Source organism: Heteronotia binoei, chromosome 4, assembly GCF_032191835.1.
Source record: "Heteronotia binoei isolate CCM8104 ecotype False Entrance Well chromosome 4, APGP_CSIRO_Hbin_v1, whole genome shotgun sequence".
In the NCBI taxonomy this organism is placed as follows: Eukaryota; Metazoa; Chordata; class Lepidosauria; order Squamata; family Gekkonidae; genus Heteronotia; species Heteronotia binoei.
Genome location: NC_083226.1, coordinates 60,596,716 through 60,614,681, shown reverse-complemented (window position 1 = coordinate 60,614,681; position 17,966 = coordinate 60,596,716). Strand labels below are relative to the sequence as shown.

General features: G+C 40.3%; 1 protein-coding gene across 2 annotated transcripts in view; it reads right to left on the bottom strand.

The window, feature by feature from the left end:
• The window catches only part of GLIS3 (GLIS family zinc finger 3), a 283,772-nt gene that overhangs the window by 69,794 nt on the left and 196,012 nt on the right, over nucleotides 1-17,966 (bottom strand). For both annotated transcript variants that reach the window (XM_060237383.1, XM_060237384.1), the window contains exon 7: nucleotides 386-527. In XM_060237383.1, the coding sequence (XP_060093366.1) occupies nucleotides 386-527 (142 nt within the window). The remainder of the gene's footprint in view (nucleotides 1-385; nucleotides 528-17,966) is intronic.

Sequence of the window (17,966 nt, the reverse complement as noted above, 5' to 3'; positions counted from 1 at the left end):
AAATGTTTCAAATATGTATAGTCTAATAACAAATTAATCATATTGTTTTCTAGACTGTATTGATTTAGCATATCATTCAGGGACATCATATATTACCCAAACACCAAATATCATGACACTTTCCAGTACAAAATAAAGACTTTTGCCATAGACGAAAGAGACAGGGGCAAAATCCAGTCAAAATGAAGCAATATGAAGTCCCTTTGCTTTCTGTGGGAAATTGATTAATGTGAAATCAAAGGAAAATCAAAGTGCTTAATTTTGGCAAGCTTATGCCTACATCCTTCAAGAACTTTCCAGAATAGTTCAAGCTTTTTTTGCTTTTATTGATCATTAACAGTTTAGAGAATGATGGGCCAGGTCAAGGCATATCTTCCTCCCATACCTGTATAAATGTCTTGCATAGGTCCTGGTGATCGTCTGATGGTGCTGTCTGAAGTGTCATGTGGAGATGGGGATGGCTGGAGAGGATGGATAGTGAGACAGTCATTGAGGATGTCTTGATCAAGCTCTGTACTGGAGCGCAACTGAAACACAAGTGTACACATATGAAAAGAAAATCATAATTGTAAGGAAAGGACCAGCATAAGATTGATGGCTGAGATCAGGAAATTGCAGAAAGACAGTCTGGTATTTAAGAGAGTACAAAATAAGTATTCTTAACATAATCTTTATATTAGTAGCATTTATAAAGAATGTTAGAGTATCCAGAGTACTTCACATACATTGTGCTTTGTCCACACTGCAAAGGACAAACTGAGCTACAAAGACCTCTCAAAAAACAATAGTTATTTATTGGAAACCGTAGAATATACTAGTGGTGAACTTCCAGGTTTGTCACAGTATGTCTCAAGCACGGTACCAGTGTAACTTATGGTGGTGGTGGTTGATACATCTAATTTAAACATTGTAAGCCCTAATGGGGGAAAGTATTTTAAATAACTACTGTGACTTACACAAATATAAATCTTGAACAAGGGCACATGAATGCATCAAGCTGCAGCAGTCCTGCCTTGATAATTTTATCTCTTAATCTGAATATGGGAATTAGTACTTGAGGAGAAAATTTTCCCATGGTATATTTTGAATACCAGCTATATTCCTTTCCATTGATGATGTGCTGCTCCCTATATCTGACAAAAATAGAGCTGACTACATGAAGGCATATGAAACACGTAGAATGCATAAGAATGAGTGACCTCATGACCTAGGAAATACTCTGTGCCAACTTTCCCTAAGAGAGCATACCTATGAAACATTTTGGAATGTTGACTACAAACGTCATACAGTCCATTTGAGAACTATGAAGAGCCCATATCTTGTTACTGCTAGGCTCGAGTAAGACTAGAAATATCTAAGTTTTTATTAGAACTAAACAATATATCACAAAGCTGTAAGCAAGCTTTAGATCTCCAGAACACTTTCACAAGCCTCTGTTTTCCTTTTGAAAGGTCTGAAAATGAATAAAGGATGTGTTGTGTGTTTAAGTGCCCTAGGTGATATTGGAGTTAGGATTAGGTAATGCTGGATGCAACAGGTATGGTCCTGCACTGACTACAGATTCTGTTTCACTCTACCCTCCAAGGTTTTCCCAACACTAAGAGGGGCTTTTTTCTCTCTGTGTTCAACTGCCGATTTTTATAGGGATTGCCCACTGGGAAGGTCAGAACTCCCAGCTTACTTCCCAAGTTTGGAGCCCTGGTTATCACCTTACTGCTTTGTGCACCACTGGGGGGTTAACCACTTACCAAAAGACTGCCCTCTGAAGTGTGCATGCACACAAAAGCTTATATCTAGGATAAAATTTTTTGTTGGTCTCAAAGGTGCCACTGGACTCATACTTTGTTCTGTTGCTTCAGACCAACATGGCTACCTACCTGAATAAGGTTTCAGGACAGCCATTCTCGCTTGAAAATATAACATGATCAAAGGGCCATGATTAGACTGAGCCATAGATATTGTAATTTTAAAGGATTGGGGTTTCATGGGCTCTGTTGTTGCTTTGGGTCTCATGCTGTAGCACTATCTGCCTGCTAAATTTATGTAACTTTTCCACTGTCTTCTGTACTTTTTTCTAATAAAATAACAGTGCAATCCTATGTAGAGTTACAGCAGTCTCTGCCCACTGGATTGCATAGGCATTGACTGTGAACTTTCTGTGTCTTCAGAAAGAAGCTAGTGCAAAACTATACTATCAATTACTACTAAATTAACTTTTGTAGGAAAGTTTAGGGTTACTGAATGCTTAATTTGTTGCACAAATCTAAAGGAGTTTTACAAAGATTTACCATGATTTCTTGAGATCTTCAGTTATTTAGCTCTCCTACTTAAAACCAGCTTTAGGACTCAGATGTTTCTTAATGTATAACCATGAACTCTTCTCTCCATTATTCAATAGCTCTGACAGCTATCATGCATGCATATTTCTGAGGTCAAAGATGGTTTACCTATATCCATAAGTATTGCAACAGGTGATCATTGCTGTGAAACATTGTTCATAAAAAAGAGTAACCTTTCTAAGAAAGATTCAAGGATAAAGTTACCCTATATTTATCTTTTAAATCCTCTTCAATTTAGCTTGGTGGAAATCCTTCCATGCTTTTTATTCACAGTGTGGAGATGATCTTGTTCCTTTATAGGCATCACAAGTATGTATAATTGGGTTCAGAATAAGGGGTGAAGAGATAACAAGGAGTGGAATAAAGAAAAGTGTGGTTTGGAAGTTCATACTTTATAGAAGACTATTCCTCTGAAATGCTGACTGCAATATGCATAAAATAAGCTTACATACCTTCTACATTTTGCAGATGAAAACAAGGATACACTTATTATACTTCAGTTTTCATACTAAAAATTATTACCCAAGCCTCTAACTTGTTACACATTGCTGAAGGCCACACTGCATCTGATAAATTTACTGTACAATTACCTGTCTTCCAGTGACTTAAAAACTAGGAAAGTGTTCATTATAAAAACATAATTGTTCTATGTTACTGGCAACTTTGAACATGTGCATTTTACATGGATGTGCATTATTCAATCACTCATAGATTTTAATTTCTAGAGACCCTGAAGAGAGAAGTGAAGAATGACAACTCTAGTAATACACACTAACATAATTTTAAGAGGACATGCCACCCCAAAGCATACCTCCACACCTTTCTGTTGTTTGCAGCTTGAGTATAAATACTTCTTCCTAACAGGTGAACACATCAAGCATCTGAATAAGTGAATTCTACTTAATAAAAACTTATGTTGGCATATATATTGTTAGCTGCTACTGCACTTCTGTTTTATGTTTATGGAGAATTAGGAATCACACTAAAGGTGTTACTTTAACTTTGCATGCAGTGTAAAGTTTATTAAACACATGCAAATATGTGTTAAAAAAGAATGACTGAGTGGTCTTTTCCCCTCATGTGGTCACTGCACAGGAACTGCTTGAGCAGTGACCAAAAACTGTTTCAGAATTCATCTAGTACTAGAACTATTTCATTCAGCAATTGTAGCTCTAAGCAAGTAACTTATGTTGTTTAGTGTTCTTGTAACTTAGTATATGTAGGAATGACTACTAGACCTGTCAAAATTAGAATTTGTGAGCATAAGAGCTGCATTCTAAAGAATTTAAATGCTCAAATTAACCATTATCTCACTTCCAGCCACACTGAGAAACAGCTGTGATTCTGGGTTGCAGAATGTGTTCAGCCTACATCTTCAAGCCTGCATAAAGTCCCACAAAAAGGATAAATATTCTGGATTCACCATCTTTGGGTGTTGGCACCTATGGAATTGAATGAAGAAGTGGACCGTGTTGATTGTGAGAGGTTTTGGAGGCTAAGCACTTGCTGTTCTCTATGCTCATTCTTTGAAGTTCAGGTTCTTTTTTCTCTCCCTCCCCTCTGTCCCTCTCCTTTCCTTTCCCTTACTCCTGTGGGAGCAGAATTACATAACACATGGGAGGTATTGCATCATCCTTTCATTCCATCATATAGCTGACTTTATTATGACAAATCTGCAATTTGACTTCAGTTACTGGTTGATGACACACACATCCACAAATAGTGGAAACCTTGTACCAAGTTTGTTTGTAGGTTTAAGTGCTTTCAGATTTAAATGCTCATTTGTTAATTTATAAAATGTACCCCATATATAGTACAGCCCCATGACACAGAGTGGTAAAGCTGCAGTACTGCAGTCCTAAGCTGTGCTCATGACCTGAGATCAATCCTGGCAGAAGCTGGGTTCAGGTAACCGGCTCAAGGTTGACTCAGCCTTTCATCCTTCCGAGGTCAGAGCTTGCTGGGGGGAAAGTGTAGATGACTGGGGTAGGCAATGGCAAACCACCCCATTAAAAAGTCTGCCGTGAAAACATTATGATGCAATGTCACCCCAGAATCGGAAATGATTAATGCTTTCACAGGGAACTAACTTTACTTTTTTTTACTTTTTTACCCCATATATAACTTCCACTTTATAGATTATTACTTCAGTGAAGATTTATGTGTGAGTGCAGCTACCTTGTGAAGAGATCCATTGCCTGCTTTATAAGTTTATATCATACCACAAACTATATGAGGTAGAAATGGTTTTATATCAATATAGCATTGATAATGCTATTTCTATTATAAAAATTTGCCTTTTCCTCTCTTTTCTGGTGTATATTAAGTTCCAGTCCAGCTTTCATCTAAGTCATGGGACAGAGATAGTTTTAGTTGCTCTCATGGATGGTCTTCTGCGACATATGGATCGAGGCGGCTCAGCGGTGCTATTGTTTTTAGATCTGTCAGCCGCATTTGACATGCTGACCACCAGCTACTGTCTAGCCACCTTGCTGACATGGGGATTCGGGGGTCTGCCTTGCAATGGCTGGCCTCTTTCCTCCAAGGTCAGGGACAAAGGGTGGTGATAGGGGAAGAATTGTCCCAGAGGCACCCACTCATATGTGGTGTGCCACAAGGGGCAGTTCTGTCCCCGATGTTATTTAACATCTACATGCGCCCCCTTGCCCAGATTGTCAGGAGGTATGGGCTGGGATGTCACCAATATGCGGATGACACCTAGCTGTATCTACTGATCGGTGGCTGATCTGGCTGTGTCCCAGACAACTTAGCCCTGGCATTACAAGCTGTGACATCTTGACTTAGGCTGAGTCGACTGAAGTTGAATCGGACAAAGATGGAGGTTCTTTATCTGAGCCGCAGTGGCCCAGGAAGGGAGATCCCCTTGCTGGCTTTTGACGGAGTGCCACTAATTTTGGCCTTGAAGGTCAAGAGCCTGGGAGTGCTCCTGGAGTCCTCCTTGTTTATGGAGACCCAGGTAGCAACCACTGTCAAGTGCGCCTTTATCCATCTGCGGCGGGTACAACAGTTGGCCGCTTTTCGGGAGCACTGCAACTTAGCAATGGTGATCCATGCTATGGTCACCTCGAGAATAGACTACTGTAATGCCCTCTACATGGGGCTGCCCTTGACTTTGACTCAGAAACTACAGCTAGTGCAGAATGCTGCAGGATGGTTGTTAATGGGACTCCTGAGATGGGAGGACATTCAACCAGTGCTGAAAGAGCTGCACTGGCTGCCTATTGTGTTCCGAGTCCATTACAAAGTGCTAGTATTGACCTTTAAAGCCCTATCTAAGGGACTGCCTTTCCCCATATGTTCCCCAGAAAGCACTGTGTTCAGGAACTAAAAATCTATTGTCCATTCCCGGACTAAGGGAGGTCAGACTGGGCTTTACACGGGCCAGGGTCTTCTCAGTGGCAGCACCAATGCTGTGGAATGCGCTCCCTGAGGCCATAAGAGCTCTGCGGGATCTCTCCCAATTCCGCAGAGCTTGTAAAACTGAACTTTTTAAACAGACCTATACCAACTAGGGGAGAAGGCTGCTGCTTTTATGCTACTGGGCAACTCCACCAGAAGGACCACCAACAGAAAAATTGTATAATCTGTATAGCACCAATACTTTGTTTTAAATTGTTTTAAATTATAACTGACTGTCCTATTGTTTTATATTTGAAATTGAGATGTTGGTTTTTACATGATTGTTAGCCACCCTGAGTCCATTTGGAATGGGTGGGATATAAATGGAAAGTAAAATAAATAAATAAATAAAATAACAATACCTGATCAGGATTGATATATAGTAGTTTCGGGATGTGATTTTTTAAAAAGTATATATAATTGTCCACTAAGGAAGGCCCTTGAGGCTGAAATGCCATAGTCTTGTGATGGTTTTGGTATGCGAAATTATTACAGCTTATGTAAAACCTGTTCTGACTCTAATTCAGCCTGATATTCAGGCCCTGTATTTTTTATTTTACTATTGTGTACACCATATAATAAATATTTATTTTGACATTTTATCTTCTATAGCTTGACCCTTGCAACATTATCAGCATATTTTGAGTTGAGTTTTCCCCTTTTCCTTCATTTTTATTTTATTTAACAATACATATCATTTTGACAAAACTACACAAAAAACACACACAAAGAAAATGTCCACATACAAACTTGGCATAGCAATGGATTGAGCAAGGCTACATAAAGGTGCATATACACATTCCTCTGTTTATTGTCTAACATGCCCTGACTGTTGTTATTCTAGGGTAGGCTGTTTACTCTTTATGTTATAGCTTTCTTTCAGTCATCCATTACTGTCTAGGTTGCCAAACCATTTGTTAGTGTCCATAGGTTGCCATCCAGATAGATTCAAGATGGACCTAGCAAAAATAATCTGCAAAAATGGGCCTTTGTCTCCTTTGTCTGCCCACTCCCCCAGTGGATCAATCCTTTTCCTGTCATTCTCAATCTAGCAATTGGCCTCACCAGTCTTTATCTCCACCTAGGTGTCACATTGCTGCCAGGATGTGAGATGGCCCTTTGACTGTGCTCTGTTGACTAGAAGCATCTGCATAACCAGGCCTTAAGTACTGAGACCTTGAAGAGCCATCAATGGGGTGAAGTTACTTGACAGCTATTAACCACTCTCCTGCTTCCTGTCTTTGTACCATCACAGAAACATCTTAAACATCTTAAAATGAGTGTGGGGTTTTGTAGCCCCTAAGCTCTCCATAGTTTAAAATAGCCAAAAGTGGAGTGCATTTCTCCATACAAGTAACTAAATGCTACCTATGCCCAAGCTTATTTACATTATGCAAAGTCATCTAGTCCTAAAATAGATTTTAAAGCAATAAAACTTTCAGCCTGACATATTCATATAAACATTCTGTGCTCCTAGTTATAATTGACTTTTATCCTACAGATATTTGCAAACCTGCTGTGATCAAAATCCTGCCAGATTGCATCTTTTCTTTAGAAGAAAGGTATGAATGTGTGCTGTAATAAGCTACCCTACTAAAGGATAAATTCATTTAGACCAACAAGCTTCGCACACAGCCTTTTCCAAGGACTTGGAATGAATTCAAAGATGTAATGCAAACAAATTACCTACTTCTTGGTTTCTCCAGAATCTTTCTCTTTTTTTGAAATATATGTTCCAATGAATATTTTTAATGTGAGACTCTTCAGTCACCTAGCTGATAATGATTACTAGTGCATATAGAAATTTGAATTGTTCACAGGAGCAAAGGTTGGCTTGTCTAAGTATTTTAAAAACAATGCACAGACTATAGCAATTTATAATCTTTTCTTGACAGTTCTGCTAATGTTTATAAGCTTTCAGAACAAGAGATGGAAATTCAACTCCCCTCATTTTCTCATTTCAGATATGATTAGATAAATCACCCAAGATTTAGCAAATCAAGTGGAAGTAATTAGAAGGGGATAAGGCCTTTAAATTCCTTAGTTTTAAGCTGCATTATATTTGAATGCAAGAACAGGTATTTTAAGTTGGTTTTAATGCTTAACACACTTCCCAAGGCAAGGAATAACAATCAAAAGACCTTTTCTTTTGCATTTCTCTTATCATTGTTGTTTATCAGATTCAGGTGTGCTTCACAGAGATCCTAGTAGTCTTATTGTTCAGTGGAAATCAGATGCCACTAAACTGCAGTTCTAAATACACTTGACTAGTATCTTGATATTTGTTCACTCATGCAGATAAATTTATCAAAACATATTAGATAAAATAATACCTGAGTCAATGCATGGACTCATATTTCCTATTATTGCAACATTTAAGAATCCAACTGATGACTGAATTTTCCCACTATTGATATTTATAAAGTTATACAAGCATATATGAACCAATGCCATAGCTTGGCATAACAAGCAAAGGCTATTTGGAATCATGGTAATCTCTCCAGATCAAGTCACACTGAGCCATAGCAGTCATGCTAGATATAGATGGCAAGGGAAAACACAAAAAGTTCCTTAATTACTAGGTTGCCAATAGGCTTGGAAAAAAAGTTTTGGCCTTTTAACAGAGCCTTAATGTGAAGAAATGGGCAGCTGAAGCTTTTTATGGTGTAGATGTCAATAGCATGACTTGATAAATAAAACCTGGCTGTGCTTATTTGTAACTGGTGTTCATTGGTTGGTCTTCTGCGCAGGCACATAAGAGAACTGCACATGCATAGGCCAGCCATTGATGTTCTAAATACTCCTTGACAGCACAAGGCACTCTCCCATATTTTGGTGTGGAATCCCATCAAAAAGAAGCATATAAAAGGAGGGAAAATGTCTCCCTCTCTCAGTTCATTAAGATTGTCATTGGAGAAGATACAATGTGGAATGACCATACATGCTCATAACTGAGTCAAAGAGAAGGATGCATGTCCACACAAAACTCTTGAAGAACAATATAGGTAACTGCAAACATGTTTTCATTGTCGTATCTTCTGTGCAATTCCACATGGAATATTATCAAGGAGGTAGAAGCAAAGGTCTTAGTGAAGCAACTTTGCCCACTACAGAATTGCCTCTGGTGTCTATGTTGGTCTCAGAGTGTTTCCCAAACGTTGACAGCATGGACTACATGGCTGCCTTGCAAATGTCCTGGAGGGGGACTCCACATTTGAAGACAAAAAGGCCTGAGATTTAGTGGAATGAACCATGAACTGAAGAGGGCGAGAGACACCTCTTTATAATGTTCATGAATAAGAAATACAATCCAACATGAAATTGTTTGAGAGGTTATTATTATTACTAATAATAATATTTTATTTATTATTAATAATAATTATATTACTATTATATTATATTATATTATATTATTATATTATTATTATTATTATTACTACTAGTTGAACATAAAGTACAATGCAACAGTATCCAAGTTGCAACAACTGGAAGTAATGATGGTCAAATGGGAGAGTAATAAAAGTCTATCTCTAATGACTTTCAGAGATAGTTTTATTGTTTCTCATTGTCCAGACTCAAAATAATTGGTTAATCATAGTTCCAAATGTCTCACAACAAATAGTGTGATTAAATTCCTTAAACACTACCACCCATCACTAATCTGTGGGTGCTAACATCCCTTTTAAGAAAAATTGCTGTTCTCCACAGAGTCTGATTTATATTTCGTTTTGAGAACAGGAAGTACGAGGATTAAAGTTGAGGATTAAAACACTTACTCTTTACAGCATTTTTTTTTAGTGAAGAATGGCTTCTTAGTTGCCATGGGCACTGCTCAGTGACCCTTAGTCTCCAAATGCAATTTCTTTTGCATTAATGGAATATTTCATTTGGACTCTATAGAAAGCAAATGAGATATTTCTAAAAGTCAAGCTTGCTAAAAGTAAGAAGATAGATTACAATTTTCTATTCCACTTGATTATCTTCCTTGCAACTTTTACACTGAACTGTGAAATATATTTTTGAAAAATAGCAACTGGATGAGATTGAGACTAAAATATGAACTCTGAAATATGAAAAAGTAGTACTGTGGAGAACTGAAAACATTCTGTATAATCCGCCATATTGTTTGAAATGAACATGAAATGTAATTGAGGTTTTTTTGGCCTTTTCCACTCCACTTTTGATTGTGAGAAATAAAAAGAGTAAGGTGATTTTATTATTGAATTTGTAAATATCTGCCAATATTATTTTTACAAAGTATGCTTATAAACAGTCATTGCCAATTAATAATAAGAAGAAGATATTGGATTTATATCCCGCCCTCCACTCCGAAGAGTCTCAGAGCGGCTCACAATCTCCTTTACCTTCCTCCCCCACAACAGACACCCTGTGAGGTGGGTGGGGCTGGAGAGGGCTCTCACAGCAGCTGCCCTTTCAAGGACAACCTCTGCCAGAGCTACGGCTGACCCAAGGCCATGCCAGCAGGTGCAAGTGGAGGAGTGGGGAATCAAACCCGGTTCTCCCAGATAAGAGTCCGCACACTTAACCACTACACCAAACCGGCTCTCCTATGATATAAAAATAATGATATAAAAATAATCCCAAAATTGTTTCCTCAGAAAAAAATATGAACAAGCATATCTGGCCTACAAATTCCAGTGAGTTGTATTAACATTCAAAATCCTTTTAGTTCAAAGCTGGTAGAAATCAACATGTATGTTAATTTTTTGCCAAGCTTACAACCACTTAGAAATGGCATTGTTGCCACTAAAGCATATCGACAGTCAAGCCTGATACATGACACATTCTCATGACTTCCATATTATTTGAAAAAGGATATAATCAGACTACTTATTCTAAAAGACTGCATTTCAGTATGTTTTGAAAAGAGAAGGTGATAGCAGGAATGTTTTATTTTACATTTTCGTGTTCAGGTATACTTTATTTTTGTTTCAGATTTCCTTTCCATTTTCTTTGATCCCCACAAATTGAGAACAATTTGTTGAAATTTCCTTCAACATATGCTTTTGAAAATCTTTTTCCAAGTTATTTACCAAGATGCTGTGATTTGACAAAATGAACGCTAAGTTTTCTTAGGTGTGTGCAATGACTTGAACAACCTCTTGGAACCTGGTGAAAATCCTTTGCTAATTTTAAGAATCTTTTGATATCATCATTGATATTTCAGTCAATATTAATTGATGAATCCAAAAGATGTTGTTGTCTCTATAACACTCCAAAACACTGTTTCTACACATGGCACACACAAATATTGGTTTTCATTCTCATTTAAACATTTTCTATCAACAGACAATTCCTTTCTTATTCAGTGCTATTTCTTAATATTTATAACTGTTAATGGTAAAAAATAAAAATATTTCAAAAGCAATGGCTTTGAAAATTCTTCATTTCCCCTTGCCTGCAGTGTCAGTTTAAGCCTCATTGATTGTAATTCTTTCTTTTCTTATGCCAAACAGTCAGATTTTTGGACTCAATAGACTTTTAACCAACTTTGATAAAAGACTGATATTTATCAAAAGGTCTAACTTGTGGTAGAAATGAAGATTTTCCTATCTCTTGAGTTTTATATTTCATCTTTCAAAAACTTTTTCTGGAAAACCTGCATAAGAACATAAGAGAAGCCAAGTTGGATCAGGCCAGTGGCCCATCCAGTCCAACACTCTGTGTCACACAGTGGCCCAAAAATTATATATATATATATATATATATATATATATATATATATATATATATATATATATATATATATATATATATATATATATGTGTGTGTGTGTGTGTGTGTGTGTGTGTGTATACACACACATACACACACACTGTGGCTAATACCCACTGATGGACCTCTGCTCCATATTTTTATCTAACCCCCTCTTGAAGCTGGCTATGCTTGTAGCCGCCACCACCTTCTGTGGCAGTGAATTCCACATGTTAATCACCCTTTGGGTGAAGAAGTACTTCTTTTTATCCATTTTAACCCGACTGCTCAGCAATTTCATCAAATGCCCACGAGTTCTTGTATTGGGAGAAAGGGAGAAAGTACTTCTTTCTCTACTTTCTCCATCCCATGCATAATCTTGTAAACCTCTATCATGTCACCCTGCAGTCGACATTTCTCCAAGCTAAAGAGCCCCAAGCGTTTTAACCTTTCTTCATAGGGAAAGTGTTCCAGCCCTTTAATCATTCTAGTTGCCCTTGCACTTTTTCCAATGCTATAATATCCTTTTTGAGGTGCGGTGACCAGAATTGTACACAGTATTCCAAATGAGACCGCACCATCGATTTATACAGGGGCATTATGATACTGGCTGATTTGTTTTCAGTTCCCTTCCTAATAATTCCCAGCATGGCGTTGGCCTTTTTAATTGCAATTGCACACTGTCTTGACATTTTCAGTGAGTTATCTACCACGACCCCAAGATCTCTCTCTTGGTCAGTCTCTGCCAGTTCACACCGCATCAACTTGTATTTGTAGCTGGGATTTTTGGCCCCAATGTGCATTACTTTGCACTTGGTCACATTGAACCTCATCTGATATGTTGACGCCCACTCACCCAGTCTCAACAGATCCCTTTGGAGTGCCTCACAATCCTCTCTGGTTCTCACCACCCTGAACAATTTAGTGTCATCTGCAAACTTGGCCACTGCACTGCTTACTCCCAACTCCAAATCATTTATGAACATGTTTGTAAAATGAAGAAAGTCTGGATGTTGTGTGGTGTCCCTTGAGGCAGTAAACTTATTTTTGCCATATGTCACCAACTTGAAATATTTATTGAAATCAATTTTGTCAGAGTTGATGTATATTTTCTTCATAGTGATGAAACTAAAAATAGACTAGGGATGTGGAACAAAGAATCCGTATTTGCCAAGCACAATTATTATGTAACACCATTATAATAGGCACACAGCACTAGAAATTTAAAAATAGCTAATGTTTGTAGCAACCCTTCTTAATCATAGTTGACATTTGTGATTAACAATGTATGCTCTTTTGACTTAAACTGGACAGCTCCCTAATCCCAGATAGTATATTCTCAGTGTTCCACAGCTAAACTGGCAGCTTCTCTTCCAGTACTGAAACCAATAACCTCAGTTTACAAAATAGGTAATTGTTCTGTTTTCTTTCCATAAAAATATTTCTAAAGCTATAGCTTTTTCCATTTGATGGGTATTTGAATATCTACAAACAACAAACCACAAATAAAAAAGTGATATATGTTAAAGAGACATATCAATATATAGTCCATATTTTGAATTAAAATGTGATCTAATGAAAATTGCAGTTGAATATGTAACAACTAAAACAAATGTTCCCAAGCCAAAAAAAGAGACTAACATATTAGATGGGATATCAATAGATATTAGAAGTTTACAATTCTATGCACACAAATTTGCATTGGGACTTAACTCTTGAGTAAATATGCATAGGATGGACTTTAGGCAGTAGTTTTGCTTTGGAGCATAAGCCTAGTGTGCATTAAAATCTACTAAGCACTTCATAGATGCTGTAAAGCCTTCATAATACCTTGCCAAAAGTAAAGTTTACTTTTGTTTATTAAATATAGCTATAACTAAGATATCTCAACAGATATGTTGGTCTGAGAAGTGCTGAACAGGTAACCTAATGATATTGTTTATTGGAATAATTTTTAAGTGTTTCAAGATTTTTTTAAAAAACACACACCTAGAACTAAAGGTTTAAGTGCAAATGGAATCCTCTGTTAATGTGATCTGAGGATAAGCCATTTATAGCAGCCTGCAGAAACTTCTTTGGAGCTTTCACCAATATGAAGAACAAGAAATTTAGAACAACTTTCTTCTCTAGTTTACACCCAAACCTCCATTAGCCCTAGCATACATTAGGAACATAACAAGAGTCTTGTTGGATCAGACCAATGGTCCATCACACTGTTTCACATAGTGACTAGCCAGTTGCCACATAAACAGGCATACAGGCCAGCACCTTCCTCTGGATTTCAGAGGTTTACTGTCTCTGGATATCAAGGTTCCCTTTAGTCACCATGGTGAGTAGTCATTGATAGATCTATGAATCTGTTTAATCCCCTTTTAAACCCATGTATGCTCACTGCCATTGCTATATTCTCTGACAGTAAATTCCATAATTTAATCATCCATTGAGTAAAGCAGTACCTCCTCTTATCCAGCCTGTATCTCTTTCCTGTCAACTTCACTGCCTCTGAATTTTGGTATGTTTGGTAGGCAATGGGTAAAAAAACCTTGCTGAAGCTGAACAGGCTGAGGGCTGTTCAGTGCCTTGAGACTCTTGGAACCCTATGTATACAAATTTGAGTTCCATAATGAAAGAAAAGCAGATTATAAATGTATTAAATAACTATAATGCCCTGTGACATTTCATCACAGAGAAAATAAATATAATTTCTTCCATTATACAAACCCGCCCCCCCTAGGGTTTGGGTTTTGTGTTGTGGTTTATTGCTTCTGTAAAAATGCTGTTGAACATAATGTTTTGTGTAGCTTATGTATATGTATGATCAGAATCTTATGCTTGCAGACTGCAGCATGCAGAGAAAAAGTCAGGATCTGACAGTTAGACTGTCAGATCCCGCCTTTTTCTCTGCGTGCCGAAACGGACCCCCCTGACTCTTCCCATCCAGGGAAGCAAACTCTGCGCTCTTTGTCGGCTCCTTCGTCTTGGCAGACAATCAGCTGAGGCTTTTCTTTTGTTTTGGTTGGACGTCGGGGTTTGTTGGGGCAGTCGACTGGGAAGCGGCGGGTGAAGCGTTGGCTGGAGCATCGCCATTGGCTGGAGCGTCAGCTGCAGTGTTGCGGGCTGGTGGTGGCATCGGAGGAGGTGGAGGACATGGCGTTGTCCTTCTTGTTGGCTGAGTCTGCCTAGGGTTTGGGGTCTGCTGGGGCAGGGGTTGTGGAGCCCAGGGGTTGGTCTTTCCCCTTTTAATTTTTGAAGGTGTGGGCCTGTAGGGCAACCGGATTTTTTATTATTGCCCTTGAGGTTGGCAGGTGACCATTTTGGAGAGCCTCCCCCTCCCCCCCATTTTTCTCCTACTGGAGACATTGGTGTGCAGCGGAGGCTTTTGTGGCCATTTTGAGTTCCCTTTCTTCTTCCAGGGGGAAGCCATTTTAGAATGGAGCTGCAGAAGGCCATTTTGTGGTGTTGTGCTTGCTATTTTGATGGCTGGTGCAAAAGGGTCAGGCAAGCCCAAAGGAAAAAAGCCAGTGCCTAAGGCGCCCAAGGTTCCTGCGAAAAGGCCACTACCGCCGTTATCCTCTTCTGATGAGGAGGGTGATATGGTGGTTCATTCCAATATTGCTTGTAGATTGAGAGCATTGGAACAGACAGCCGGGGGGAATCCTTTCTCCAGGTGGGGAGGATGGTGTGAGGCAATCTAAGAAGGGTAAGCAGGCAAGTATTCTCACCAGGCTGTCTATTCTTGTGGGCAGGTCTGGTGGAGTCATGCCTGGCAGGGACACTGGCCTTTGCGGTCCGGAGGTGGGTTTGATGGCGGTGGCTGGAGCATCGGGTGTTGGTTGCCATTGGTTCCTGCTAGATTCGGAGGTAGGTCAGGTGAAAATTTACAGGCAGGGCCTGGGCAGGTTTGGCCACAGGGAGCATGGGGGCCTGCTTCGGCAGCCAGGCAGGGCGCTTCCATGTCAAGCGCAGGGGCCCCTGCCTCCTCTGCGTTGGGCATGTTTCAGAATTGGGCTTGGCCATGTGGGCAAGGCGTTCCTAGTGTGTACCCGGGCGCAGGGCATCCTGGCATGGCTGGCTCCTTTATGGGGGCACCCTCAACATATGGGATGGTGCCCTTTGCTGCTTTGCCATTTGGGGAGGTTGCCTTGCCGCTGGGGGACCACTTGCTTCTCGCTACTAGGGAAAAAATATTAAAAGGGGATTACGTGGATATTTTTTCTCTTCTCCTTCGGGAGGTTGAGAAAAAAGACAAGGAAGAATTGGATGAGAAAGAGAAGGAAAAATTGAAAAAACAGAAGGTGGACAGGACCTGGGCTAATTGGCTTTCTGGGTTCTGTATTTATGCCAGGGTGATTGTGAGGGCGCAGCTGTGGCGGGCAGCATCCCTGTTCCAGTATTTGGACATAATTTATAAAGGCTATACAGCCTTTAGTGGACCAGCCTGGTTACAATATGACCAGGAATTTAGGATGAGGGCTGCCCTGTATCCATCCCTTCAGTGGGATCGTATCCATCAGCAGCTTTGGCTGCAGGTTATGTCCTCGGCTAGGCCTAATCTGGGTGATCGCTCTGATAGTGGTCACTTGGTGAGTAGGTCATCCACATCTGCTGCTGGTTCATCAGGCTCTCCCCACGGTGCAGCGGGGCAGGCAGTTCAACCCCGCATGCTCTGCTGGGAATTTGGATCCCTTGGGGTATGTAATAGGAAGGCGTGCCAGTTCAAGCATGAGTGCCCCATGTGTGGTGGTTCCCACTCATTTGACAACTGCCTAGAGCCTGTGGGCGTAAAAATACGAAGAACCCTGGCAGGAGCGGAGGTGCCTTTCCAGCTAAGAAAGGGGCCCAGCCCAATAAGGGTGGGACCTCTTGAGCAGTGGCTGTCGAGGTACCCTCGAAAGGGTTGATAGTTTGTATTTGTTAGAAGGTTTTAAAGTTGGGTTTAGGATCCCTTTTCAGGGTCCTCGAGTTCTGTTTATGTCAGGAAACCTTAGTCAGTTCAGGGCTTGGAGCAGGTCGTTAGGGACAAGATTGCAAAAGAGCTGGCTGAGGGAAAGATATTGGGTCCTTTTTCACATCCTCCAGTGAGTACTCTTAGAGTCTTACCTTTGGGTGTGGTGCCTAAAAAGGCACCTGGTGAATTTCATTTGATTCACCATTTGTCTTTTCCTAAGGGGAAGTCCGTGAATGATGGCATCTTGGAGCACTTATGGTCTGTTAGGTACACCAGCTTTGACCAGGCTATTGCTGGGGTGAGGCGTTGCGGGGTGGGGGCAGAATTGGCAAAATGTGACATTAAGTTTGCATTTCGCCTTTTACCTGTCCATCCCGATGATTTTGAACTTCTAGGGTTTTCTTTTGAGGGTCAATTTTACATGGATAGAGCATTGCCAATGGGCTGCTCTGTGTCATGTTCGGCTTTCGAGCGTTTCAGCACATTTTTGGAATGGGCTGTGCGGGAGAAAGTGGGTTTGCAGGATGTCATTCATTATTTAGATGACTACCTTTTTGTTGGTCCCGAGGGGACTGGGCGTTGTGGGTAGTTGCTGTCTGGCTTTGTTGAGCTGGCGGCGAAGCTTGGGGTTCCTTTAGCGCCTGAGAAAACTGAAGGTCCGACCCAGAGGTTGACCTTTTGGGGGATTGAGATTGACACTATTGCGCAGTTGTCTAGGGTGCCTCTTCAGAAAATAGTGGAGCTGAGGGCTAGAATTTCTACCTTTCTTCTTAAAAGGAAAATTACTTTGTTGAAGTTGCAGCAGCTGGTTGGGCACCTCAACTTTGCTTGCAAAGTGGTTGCTCCTGGGAGGGCTTTTCTTAGAAGGCTGTGCGATGCTATGGCAGGGTTATGCTTGCCCCAGCATAGAACTAGGGTCACCTGCAGCATGAGGGATGATTTGAGGGTTTGGCAGGAATTTTTGGAGTCCTTTAATGGAGTCTCTTTTTGGAGGGACGACATGAGGCTCGAAGCTGATCTTCAAGTCATGTCTGATGCTGCTGGGTTTTGGGTTTTGGAGTCTATTTCCGTGGACATTGGTGCACGGATTGTTGGCCTGACTCCTGGGTAAAGGTTGGTGTGAACTGGGATCTTACGTTTCTTGAGTTCTTTCCTATTTTGGCTGTAGGGGAAGGATATGGCCAATCACACTGTCCATTTTTGGTGTGATAATATGGCGGTGGTCCATGTCATTAATTCCCTTTCATCCAAATCTGGCCAGGTTATGAGACTGGTGAGGGCCTTCACTCTGTGCTGTTTGCGGCTTAACATTTTGTTTTTAGCCAAGCATGTTCCTGGGGTGAGTAACGAGGTGGCTGATGCTCTACCTCATAAACAGATGGAGAGGTTTCGTCAGCTGGCCCCAGATGCCGACAGAGAGCCGGTGCCAATGCCCCAGGAGCTATGGCTGATTGGAGAGCCGAGGCCTGCAGAGCGATAGGTCTAGCCATTGCGCCCAGCACCAGGAAGTCTTACGAATGGGCTGTGCGGCTGTTTGAAGACT